Genomic DNA, 12,820 nt, shown 5'->3' on the forward strand with positions numbered 1-12,820 from the left:
ACAAGATCACACAGTTGATGGTAACTTTGCCTAAAGGGGGACCGCTTCAGGTTTTTTTTACTCTATGGATTTTCAGAATTATATCAAAGGCTAAATTTAAGAGTCGCATAAATGGCGGACATCCCACTGTGAGCCGGAGTGTTCAAAGAGGCAGAAAGGGAAAGACAGAAAGAGAGAGAAGAGTTCAGTCATCTCTCTGAACTGCCACCCAGGCTTATATCAGCAGGCTGGTGGCTCAAACAGCCCTTACAGTTGACAAAGCTGCCATTTCCCTGCCAATGCAAGATACTGTGTCTAACTGCCACCCACTCACCGAGGGCGTTCTGCCTCGCAACACAGGAGTCAAAAGCTATCGTGCCTGGAGAAGGCGGCGCTGATATGACTGCTGTTCTCGGGGAGAAGAAAAGGGGCCATTGATTGAGCAGGCTCTGGCTATTTTTTGCTGTCCAGAGACGGCTGTGCTGCTACTGTGAGATACAGAGTGGGATGAGGACATTAGAGGAGAGCGAGGGCAGGCAGATGTGCTTAAGTGTCGATAATGGAAATCTTTGTGTTGTTGGAGGATAGGCAAGGTAATACAGCAAAGGTCAGGGGTTTGAATTCCCTGAAGGCAGCAAAATTATGAGCATTCTACTTGTGGAGATTTGGACCGAAAGTTTAGGTAGAACAGAGAGCATTGCAATAATTCAATATATCTTATCTTGACTGTAGAATCATATTATGATGCTGGCTTCTAGCCGGCCTGAATCTACTCATATCTCAAATCTCAGCAAATGTCTACAACCTGACGCTATGTATTCAGCGAGGCAGCAAAAAGTTCAACCAATCCATCAGCCAGCAGCCCAGTATCTTCAGCTGGTCACACTGTAATTAAACAGAACAAAACAACTTAAATTGGAAAAACACTGTAATTAGAATTTTGATATTGATTTTATGCAGGTTTTTTAGCCTTGAGCGATATTAATTATGGACTCCTCTGCCTTCTGTGTGTGTGTGTGTGTGTTGTTATTTAGGCATTGCTGTGTGTAACATTCCCTCTGCCGCCGTGGAGGAGACGGCAGATTCCACCCTGTGCCACATCCTCAACCTTTACCGGCGAAACACCTGGCTCTACCAGGCTCTCCGGGAGGGCACGCGGGTCCAGAGCGTGGAGCAAATCCGCGAGGTGGCATCCGGCGCTGCCCGCATCCGTGGTGAAACCCTGGGCCTCATTGGTTTCGGTTAGTATCATTTATTTTTTAGCTTTTAGTTTCTTCCTCCAGCTCCAACCGCTTAACCTTTCCTCTTATTTCTGTTGAGATTTTTTTTTTTTTTTTTATCCCCTTTCTTTGCCCTCCCTTCTGTGTTTTCATATCCTCTCACCGCTCTGTGTGCTTTCTGTTTTTTCTGCCCTGATAAGGTTATTTTTCTCCCTCTGCCCGTCCCACAGATTATCTCAAGGTTGTCTGTTTTGCCTCCCTGCAGGCTGGCTTCCTTTTCTCTGCCACACTGTTCTCTCATCCCACCGCTCTAACGCTCACCATTATATCTCCATTATTCTCTATTCTTCGGTTTTCGACTCTTGTCCTCTGTCACCGTGGTCCCTCGCCGCCTTCCCCTGCCATAATCGGGCCCCTCATGGTAGACTGGATTCTGCCTGTGTGTGTTTGCTACAGTGTGCTTCCCTTCGCTGCACCTGTTACAATGCTGATTGTGTGTGTTTATGCATCTCTCTGCCCTGTCTCAACATCAGTGGGCTGACAGAAGCTCTGTCTTCTCACAAGCCTTTCCACGGTGCCACCTTATCTCTGTGTCCACATACACTTCCCACACACACACTCGCACACATACAAGCACACAACTCCTCCCCCAGAGGTCCCAGACAGCCTCCTAGATGCACTGTGTCCAAACAGCAGATCCTGGCAGGAAGAGTGCCCCCCCCTCCCTCTCATCCCCCAACCCCTCTCTTTCTCACCCAATCCTCCCACCTCCAGCCTCCTCTCCCGGTCTTTCTGGCTCAAGCCGTCTCCAAAACAATGTCCATTGTCAGCGGGAGGTTGGGGAGAGCGTAGGCCTCCTGGTGCTTGTTTGTAGGACTCTGCACTCACAGCCAGCTGCAGAACTCTGCAGGCTGCAAACAGAGAGAATGAAGAAAACCTCTGGCTCCTCTGGCGACAATAGACTCAGGAGCACTTAAAGTGCCAGTCATACCAAGCTTTTAGGTTTTTCCACTTTTAAAATCTGTGTTGGCCGATTTAAGAATTCATCCGCTGTAACTGCATTGATTTGGAGTAGATTTACAAAACTTTTTTTTTGTCAACTTAAAGAAGGATTGATAGGATACATTATGAGAAAAGCCAGCTAGGAGAATCAATTGGAATCAGAGTCTCTGCTTAATTCAATTTCAATGTGATATTTCTAAGGTGTAGCAAATGTCACGACCTACTGTATTTTCTTTACTAATACTGAAAAAATTATCAATAAAGGTCGTTAGTAGGGTTAGTAAGATTATCATACTTAATTCTTTATGATCTCATCATGTTGTTGTTCTACAAATTTCTATTGTTCAAATTAATTAAATGTAAAGCTAATGAAGTTAGATATAGAGCGTGAGTGTGAAAGTTTATTCTTAATATTGTCAAAAAGTCATCACTTAAGGGCCACTTGCCAGCTTTCTCGAGGTCTTTTTTTAGTTAGTTAATTAGTTTAGATTTTAACACATCTGTAATGTTTGGCCTTGTGTAGTTTAACATCCAATATGGTATTTTTGCATTTTCCAGATCATGACATATATTGATAATGGATAATATCTTAATTAATATCATAATACTGATTTCAACCATGTCGCCAAGCTCTAGAACGTGCACAGTTAGGAACTAATCCGATATAATCTATTCAGGAGAAATCCACAGCAACAGCACGAGACCACAGCCGACTATTTTGTGAATGCCAGATGTACACATTGACCCTGAATGGGCTGTTTTACAAAGGCAGCATTCTTTCATTCATGCGGGCCTTGTCCAGACGCCACCACATCTGCCCCGTCACCACCGGGTCGGACGGACTTGGTTTCACAAATCTTTGTGTTGTGGCCTCACATTTAAGTGTCATCCTAGTCTTTCAGCTGTGGATAAAAGAGCAACACAAAGCAAAAGTCCGCCGCTGAGAGAGAACGAAATGTTCGGATCAACCTGAGAATATTCTCGCTTTTAGTGGCATTGATTGGTGCGGTAAGGTGGGGACGGAGGCTGTTTTTGATTTCAGGGTATCTCCATATTAAAGGAAGAATCCCCACAGAAACACTCGACAGTTTTCTCATAGTTTCTAGTGCAGCTACAACACAAAAGAATTGTGAATTAGAAACATTTTCTGATCCAAAAAAAAACATCAACTGTAAAGATTAGACTCTATTGTAATTCCCTCCGAATCAAAGCGGTACAGTTTCTCTCTAAACCCACCACTTTGCACCAATTTTCCAACAGTCACACAGGCAGAAAATCGTTGTGGAAGAAGCAGAGACGCCAATTTCGACATTCCCCCAGCAGCCTCAGTAAATCAGATTGTACTGCAGCCACAAGACAACCTGGTCTGTTTCAAACTGACTGGAAAAACTCATTGCCCTGCTGCAACCTGCACTTATAACCAGCAGCTGACTGCAACAAGTTCATGCCTGTGCTCAGTGCGCAGTCAAAAGCTATTCTGGGAAACATAGGGGATAAAGTAACTGAAGCAGAAGTCCACATGGCCAGCTGAGAAAAAGTGGATTCACCAAAAAAGATTCATCACTTTGGGAACGTTGATTTTTACAGTAATCAAAGTGGGTGCAATCCATCACCATTATGAAAAAGAATGGTCTGAGTGATGGAAGTATTACAAGGCTGTTGAGTCTTTATGCCGCCGTCTGTTACAGGCTGAGATTGAAAGAAATAAAAAAAAAAAGAGAGAGAATGATTCTCCTCGACCGTGGAGCCTAAGAGCAAGACAAAATGCTCCATCACAAAAAGAGGATCTTGAGAGTGTAAAGGACCTTATCGATCCTTTCCACGAGCTACAACATCCAACCCTCCATCACTCGTTCTCTCTCTCTCTCTCTCTCTCTCTCTCGGCTGCTGCTGCTGCTGCTGAGCAGGAGCAGGCATCTCCAGCAGCAGAGCAGAGACTCTCAGCCCACACAACAAATGGCTGTGAGAGACAGAGGGAGCGGCTGATATACTACAGATTCAGATTCTGATTCACCGTCTCACAGCCTCAACCAGAAGCCAGTTGCCTCACGTCGTCCTCCTTCCTTCCTTCCTTCATCACCCATCCCTCTTTAATCGTTGTCTTTCTGACGACAATTCCAAATAGACGCCGAAAATCACCTCTTTACTTCCTCAATGTATGATTGATGTCAAAACAGAATGTTTGAAGAGCGACCATTCAAGTACAAACTAGTGAAATATTAGAGAAAGGCTGTTTGATTTGATAGTAAAGAGAGAAATTACTGAAGAAATTGGTCACTTTTAATTAGATTTTATGTCCATGCCCTCAAAATGAGATCACTAATAACAATTGACTTTTTTCTAGGGTATGAGAGCTTTCTCTGGATGTTAAACTGATTATTTTATGGCCTCTTAAAGTATTTTTTTTAATATTTCACTCTTGTGGCCATTGTGTATTCAGCAGGAATGATGTTTGCTGCATTTATTAGTATTCACTACATTACAGCCCTTTACAACCTGTAATTTTAGTAGAAAATACACTGAGGCTGATTGTGCTTTTGCAGTCATTTTAGTCCCCAGAGTGCTCATCGAACATTACTTCATCTGGATTAAATGCACTTGTTTGTTGAACTTCAGGAAGATTTATATATTCTGTCCATGTTCACTTGTGCTCCAATTGTGTTTGCATGCATGCATCATTCACAGGACTGAATCATGGCAGGAAATGATTTGACTTGTCACATGTCAGAATAAAGGCAGTTAGTGACAGCTGCTAAAAATGTGATCCAAAACGATTAAGAATGAAAGATGAAAGGTCAGTGTAGTAAAAATGCCTCTCTCCCCTCTCTGTCTGCCTCTTGCGTGTCCTCAGGTCGTTCGGGCCAGGCAGTGGCGGTGCGGGCCAAGGTTTTCGGCTTCAACGTCATCTTCTACGACCCTTACCTGCAGGACGGCCTGGAGCGCTCGCTGGGCGTCCAGCGCGTCTACACCCTGCAGGACCTGCTCTACCAGAGCGACTGCGTGTCCCTGCACTGCAACCTGAACGAACACAACCACCACCTCATCAACGACTTCACCATCAAACAGGTACGCCGGCAAAACGCACGCGCACGCACGTTGCAGACGCCTTCACCCAGACAGAGCCGAACATCCTGTTGAACAGCTGTGACCTGACCTGCGCTCAATACAGTGCTATCTAGCAGGTAGACAAGCAGAGCTGCTGGTGTATTATTACTTTGTCAGCCTGGAGGATGTCCTAAAGAGCATTATAGTCAGTAGAAAGAGAGAGAGGGGGGGGGGGGAGAAAAAAGAGAGGAAACAGCAGCAGCCTTCCTGCCTGCACATTCCCTGCTCTTTATCTTAAGCTCCACCAAAGCTGGACACAAATTCATTCCTTTGCTCTGTCAAATGCAATTAGCGCCAGCCCACAGCAAAGCAAATATATCGACTAGGCTGCACAGCGGGGGGCTGAGAGCACTGCAAGGGGAAAGTGCTGCTCGCAGAGTCAATAACTCCACTCCGAGGCGCCGCCTGGGGTGACACCTGCAGGAGAGCCGGGGAACTGCACAGGCTGCAGAAGCATCTCCTTTCGCTTGATATCTTCCCGTGTTGCCACTCACTGTTTTCTGTCTTCGCCCTGCCTCTCGTGTGCCCTTCTCACAGTTAGCGCATGTGAGGAGACAAACTGAAGTGGGTGTAGGGTAATAGCCTAACCTAGTTAACTCTGTGTCTTCTCCAAAGCTTAAGAATCCTTGGCTCTTTAAGTGCTGCAAAGAAAGAGCACTTTTCTCTCTTTCCTCACCAAAAATCTTGGCAGTCGCTCTCAGCCTCTAAAGTGGAAAGTGTGTGTGCATGTTTGTGTGTTTCTGTGTGTGTCAAAACCACCAAGGCCTAATAAAAGACTGCCTGCCAGCGTAAAGGCTTTTCATGCCCCTGGATTTCAGCTTTTGTCAAGATTAAGGGATTACTTTCTTCTGAGCATATTCATTTGATTTTTTTTTTTTTTTTTTTTTTATTCCTCCCTCTTACACTTTTTGTTGTGCCTTTTTTTCCCCACAAGCAGCAAGGGGTGGTGGCACTGCCTCATCTTTCAGCTCATCCCTCATCCTTCATTTCATCTCTTGGTTTTGGATAAAGACTGCTCTCTATCCCACATCTGACAGTATTTTTCCAGGTGCTGTCTGTCTTCTAGATCTTTCAGGTGTCAACTACAACAAAGGTGTCACTGATTTTTTTTTTTTTTTTTTTTTTCTCCTCTCAATTTCTGTCTTGTGTAATGTGTTTTAAGACCCTCAAATGCAGACATCCAATCCAGAGTGATGTTCCACTTTAGATCAAACAGATTAACTTGACTGCCATGCTGACAGACGCACAGAAAACACATGCATATGATCGTTTGTCTGTAAATAACTGTCTATATATCTGTTGTTCTGATCTTTTTTTGGTGTGTGTCTTGTGCGCCGCAGATGCGTCAAGGTGCGTTCTTGGTCAATACCGCGCGGGGAGGCCTGGTGGATGAGAAGGCCCTGGCCCAGGCGTTGAAGGAGGGCAGGATACGTGGAGCCGCCTTGGACGTTCACGAGACGGAGCCTTTCACGTTAGTGCACACACACACACACACACAGAATCCCACTCAAAGTCAGACAGATGAACGCTTCACTAAGAGAGACAAATACAGACAAGGAAATAGATGGGTGTGCAGGAAGTGAAAGAAAGCAGCAAATTACACACGGAGGCAGAGAACCTTAAACAGCTGAGGAGACAGTCAGACAGGCAGGCAGAAACAAAGGCAGACATGATGAGTTTAAGACACCTCATACTCTTCTAAAAGGCTCCTTCAGGGCCCTGCGGATAATGGAATTCAGCAAATGGAGAGCTCGCTTTAGTCCCGTCAGATGAAACTAAAGGTGCAGGTGAGTGAGGTTGAGTGCGGAGAGGTGCAATAAAAAGTGTATCCTCGCTTTCTTTAGGAATCCAAATGCAATGACTCGTCTGTATCAGGACAATTTCCCATGGTTTAGGTAAAGGACTGGAAAAGCTACCGTAAACATTTTAGCATTTATCATAGGCAATATTTACCTTTACCGCCAAAACATCACCTTTTCCTCCTTAACCTGCTGTACTGTATTGCAGCTTCGAGCTAAACCTCCATTTCTATTTCCTCTCCGGCTCTGACCAGACGGCCTACCACTTGACATTCCTCCCAGTTTTCCACCTTTCTAAGAACCATGTTCTCCATCTCAGGGGGTAACTGGTGTTGATGTGTTGTTCATGCATCAGGGGCAGTTAGGGAGTTTGGAGGCTGCTTGTTTCTGGCCGGCTGCTCAGCTGACTGGCTGCTTGAGAAGATTGAAACTCAGCCAGATGAAGCTGGAACTCATGCTCCACTGACCCAGTATGTCAACAGGGGAGTGTTTCATAACTTTGGCCCTCCATCCCACGCGACACGACACTGATTCAGGGCACTGCTGAGGCGTTACGCACCATCCGCGCACACACACAACCAGGCGAGGTGTTACAAGGATAGAGGAGGAGGAGGAGGAGGAGGAGGAGGAGGAGGAGGAGGAGGAGGAGGAGGAGGAGGAGGAGGAGGAGCCGATGTGTTTCTCAGCGCCACATGAGAGGACAGGGATGAGAGAAAGGAAGTTTTGAAAGATCATGGCATGTGTGAATAACAGGATCTGACATTTTCCCCCATTGGCCACGTTTTCAGATGATTCTCATGCAAATTGTACGCAAACATTTGACATTTTAGGAAAAAATTGAATGGGAATTAGTTACAATGTCAAACGAGTTGATGCACACGAATGGGCTTTGTGATTGCCCCAATAACAAATAATGTGTGCCTTACTCTCACACAAAGTAAAATATGAAAAATGCCCATGGCAGCATTTTAATGCACCAAACTTGCAATAGCCATGCAAAAACATTCACAAGTTCTGATATCTAAAATTCAGAATATCCAGTGTCACTGTTCAGTTGCACAATGGAAAAACGGTTAGTTTGCCTTTAAAATATTTTTTTTACATGTGCCTTTTTCTTACTTTGTCTTCCTCCGTGCGTGTGTGTGTGTTTTGTAGTTTTGCTCAGGGCCCGCTGAAAGACGCCCCGAACCTGATCTGCACACCGCACACAGCCTGGTACAGCGAGCAGGCCTCTCTGGAGATGAGGGAGGCAGCAGCCACCGAGATCCGAAGAGCCATCACCGGTACACAAATTTAAAATCTGCTCCTGTTACAGTGGCTTCTAACATCTAACGTGCATGACGTTAAATCCTTTCCCTGCCTTCCAGTGTCTCGCAGTCAGACTCACAACCTCCCCACACACACTCTCACACACACACACACACCTCAGCCTCAGTGTCCTATGTGACCTGTTGCACGTCTTTCTTTCCCAGATGTCACATTTCCACTTCGACAGGCCCTGGGCAGCCTTTATTAAATCTGGACCTCTTAATAGATGTCATCATTAGCTCCTCGACGCAGAGCAGAGCAGATCAGAGCCCAGGGGCTTGCCTACCAGAAAACATCCAGATTGTTAAATGATCTTAATTTGCATATGTGTACCCAAGCCTGATATGTTTGTCAGTCTGAACTCATTAACACTTTGGCATCATCTGGCCACTCATCCACTGTAAGAAGTTATAGCCTTTTTAGAGTGTGTGATTCATGGAGGTGTGCTTCACTGCTTTTAACTGTGTGTGTGTGTGTGTGTGTGTGTGTGTGCGTGTGTGTGTGTGTGTGCTCTCTTTGGCTCATATGACAGGCCGTATCCCTGACAGCTTAAGAAACTGCGTCAACAAGGAGTTCTTTGTCACCACGGCACCATGGGCGGTTATGGATCAACCAGGCGTCCACCCTGAGCTCAACGGCGCCGCCTACAGGTAGGAACCTGACGTGCAGATGGCTAGCAAACGTCCCTCTTCCCATGTCAGAGAAAAGCTGCCCTGCATTTTTGTTTTGTTTTAAGATTGTCTTAAAAAAACATTCTTTTTAATTTATCATTTTCTATTCTCCTGTGAGTGCTTTTGCATTATTTACTTACTCCTATTATTTCTTTGGAAAAAAACACAAATGTTATGTACAGTTATTCACAAGGCCAAATGAGAGAATCTATGTTGAATTGTATATTTGTTAACTTTTTCCCCATATATTTTTTTAAGTTTTAAATATATGAATCATAAATTCAGTGTCTGAATGACTCACTACTCTGCTATAGACCCTAGTACGCTGTCCCCTCACTAACTTTCCTCTGTAGAAGTAGAAAAGTAACTCTCTGCCCACCATTGTCCCACTGTGGGCTCTTCCTGATCTCAGTATGTCCGCCTCCGTGTGCTTCTTTCACGCAGCCAACTGAACCAAACTCTTCCGGCCGTAACAACCGGTGTCCCCCAAGAAAAAATTAATGCCTAGATCAGGAGCAGGTAAATACGACCATCCGGGCCAACAGCCTCTCCTCTGGGGGTCCCGGATAAGACCCTCTCACCCGAGCTCACCTGATGTGTGTCCCCTCTATAATCCCCCAGTACTCACCTGTTTGACTGAACACAGAGTAAAGATGGATGGCAGTGAATGTGGGTTTTGAGTGTCCCAGAAAGCATGACATGAAGCCATTCAGATGCAGTTTCATGGATGAAGTCATGCTCCATGGTTTCTTTCTTATGGGCTTTTGGGCAATTTTAGTTGGAGCTAATGTGTCTGAACTGTATCTTCCTTTTTCCCCTCTCTAGTTAAATGGTGTTATTGTATGGAGCCCTGGAGGGGTCATGATGGGAAGTTTTTTTTTTCTTCTGAACTACTTTTGCATTGCCCCTGACCGTAGGAACAGTTAGCGTTGGTCCAGTCCAGTTATACATTGTTGGGAAACGCTCTGCAGACCAGCTGGTTGAAGCTATGGCTACATTAGCTGTGCTGTAGCTACTCTGTAGAGCTCCTGTAATCATTAGCGAAGAAAGCATCAATACCCACAGTGTTTATATCAGATATGACAAATGTGTTGCAATCCACAAGAGTTTAGGAAAACAGTGGCTTCAGTACAACAGCCAGCCAACACAACCATGTCAATTCACACAGCGCCGATCCAAACAAAGCTGGATGTAGTTAGTGTCACAGCCATAATCAGAACAAACAAAGCATAAAACTGTATCGTAGTACAGCTCAGGTCTTCTCTTTGGGTCTGAAATGATGTAAAATGTATTGTAGGACACCCAAATCTTTATGCGAGGTAATGCAAAAGTAGTAAAAGATCCCACCATGATCCTTTGGCGGCTCTAGAATATTCTAATATAAAGGCTTTTTTCCACCCATTCCTCCCAAAATAAAAATTAGGCATAATAAGATATCCTTTATCTGCCTATGAGGGATTAAAAAGATTGCCATTGGGAAAAAAAAAAAGGTTTTGGTATTGGCATTTCCTCTGTTTTACATCATGGTGGACTGAATATCTTTGAATTATAAACTGATGGTCTGACTAAACAGGCAGTTTAAAAGGCTTCTGTCTGTACGAGTGTATTTTCTGGTTATTTTGCAGCTTTAGCACAAGCCATGCTGCATCAGTTAATGTAGCGCAGTCATTTGCCAGTTATTTCTCTTTTTAAGTGTTTGGTCTAAAAAGATAAAAATGCCCCTCACAGGTGACATCTGCAGATATCTTGTATTGTCTGACCAACAGTGTAACACCTGAAGATATTCAGTCGAAGAAAAGCAGAAAATATTCACATTTGAGAGGCTGACAGCAGTAATTTCCATTTTCGCTTTAAAAAAAAATTACTCACACGGGAGAACAAAATGTTCTTGTGGTGGAAGAGAGCCAGTAGTATCACTAGGAGTCAGGTTTGTCAGAGAATCCTGTCTTTCATGGTGTGGGGAATGTGGGCTAGTCAACCTTTGAGCACCCTACACCCCCTCTGGGAGTCTCGCCGTCTGCGACACTGACCTCTGACCTTCCCCTTCCCCAGATACCCGCCGGGTGTAGTTGGAGTGGCTCCGGGCGGCATTCCAGGGGCGTTAGAGGGCATGGTGCCCGGTGGGGTGCCCATCGCCCACACTCTGCCCTCTGGTACACACCCCTCCCAGGCCCCGTCGCCCAACCAGCCCTCCAAACACGGCGAGACCAGAGAGCACCTCACCGAGCAATAGCAGCAGAAGGGACACACGCAGCAACATCTCATCCGACCTGTCGACATTCAGAACGAACCAATCACAAAGCAACCGACCAACTGGGACCAAGAGACAGTGAAAACACAAGCGGCTGCCTGTTAAATCAGTCAGCAACTGGGAACAAAAGAAGTGTTCCGGGGAATTTGTACTTTTAACGTTTTAGTTTTTACTCTCTGTCTCTTTGGGTTCAGTACCGACTTTACTCTTTGACAATGATGGGTTTTTTCTTTTTGTTTTCTTTTGCTTTTTCTTCGGGACATGCCTATGATTGTGGATACAGAGTCCAGTGTTTTTAGCGCTCCGGGAATACCTGATGAGACTCTGTCCCGCCCCCCTACACCTCAGAGCTCATGGGAAACATAGGCCCACATCTCAACACACTAATGGGCGAACAAGAGAAAAAAAACACTTTGGCATCATGTGCTACTGGACCTTACCCCCAACCCCTCCCCACCCTCCCTCCAAACCTCCCTCCTGATCCTCCCCACCTCTCCTCCCCACTGCTCCAACCCTCCTTATGTAACTAATGTGTGTTGTTTAGGCCCCTCATTATGCCTCAGAAGAGAATTATTATTTTCTTTCGATCTTTCAGTGTGTGAATGACTAAAAATGGATTATTGACTTATATATATTTATCATTCGTCAAACAAAAGGAAAAGATTGCTCATCAGTTTTAGTAATCTAGAGTGGGTTTTAACCCTTTCCTGGCAATAATACATATGACAGCTGTTGCAGTTACATGCTTTCACCACTTGAGGGCACTTCTACATAGTGAGAGGAATTTCTTCTGCACATGCAACCATAAATTGCTTGAATATATATTATCAGTGCTTTTTTTTTTTTCTCTTTAAGCTGTCTGCGCTTAACGCTAAACAAAACATTCATTCTATACATCTGATTGTAGCTGAATTTTGAGGTCATATGGATTTAGAGGGAGCTGCCGGGGAAGTATTTAGCTTTTCATTTTAGTTCTAAGAGTCGGTGATGGGTCAGTGTGACAGCAGGCTTTGAAGAAAGAAACCTTTTTTATAATCACAGAAAAAAAAAAAGATGAAGTTGGTGTGACTGCATCCGATTCTCCCTGTTGACAAACAGACATTTCTGATGAAAGCCGACGGACAACCGATCTCATCTCAGCGGCAGCAGCGCACAGCGTGACCCCCCCCCCTCCCTTCTTTGAGCACATTTCAACCTGAAGACAGGAAAGGGTTAAAGCAAACTTAATTTCTTAATGACTCAGGAAAACACTTTTTTGCAGATATTGTTTATTCCCAAAATTTTGTCTTTGAGAAAAAAAAAAAAAGACTAATCTGGTTAGTCTGGATATTTTCTCCTCCCTCATCCTCTCCATTGTGGTATTTTTATATACAAGGCGCATCCCACGTTTTTGGTGTTAAAGAGTTTTGAAGAGTCCTGTTAGATTTGTATTGCCTAGTTAAATGTTCCTATAACCATAGTCCTATGTGATCCACCCTCTCTTCT

General features: G+C 44.7%; 1 protein-coding gene across 1 annotated transcript in view; it reads left to right on the forward strand.

Annotated features, from left to right (window-relative positions):
* ctbp2l (C-terminal binding protein 2, like) overlaps positions 1 to 12,600 on the forward strand; it is a 42,816-nt gene extending 30,216 nt beyond the window's left edge. Inside the window, 6 exon segments of the mRNA XM_070851313.1 lie at positions 1,014 to 1,220; positions 5,053 to 5,267; positions 6,647 to 6,777; positions 8,261 to 8,388; positions 8,946 to 9,063; positions 11,137 to 12,600. Of these exon segments, the coding sequence (XP_070707414.1) occupies positions 1,014 to 1,220; positions 5,053 to 5,267; positions 6,647 to 6,777; positions 8,261 to 8,388; positions 8,946 to 9,063; positions 11,137 to 11,317 (980 nt within the window). The 3' untranslated portion in view covers positions 11,318 to 12,600.
* Positions 12,601 to 12,820: the final 220 nt, after the last annotated feature.

The sequence above is a fragment of the Pempheris klunzingeri genome, chromosome 20, assembly GCF_042242105.1.
Source record: "Pempheris klunzingeri isolate RE-2024b chromosome 20, fPemKlu1.hap1, whole genome shotgun sequence".
Classification (NCBI taxonomy): Eukaryota; Metazoa; Chordata; class Actinopteri; order Acropomatiformes; family Pempheridae; genus Pempheris; species Pempheris klunzingeri.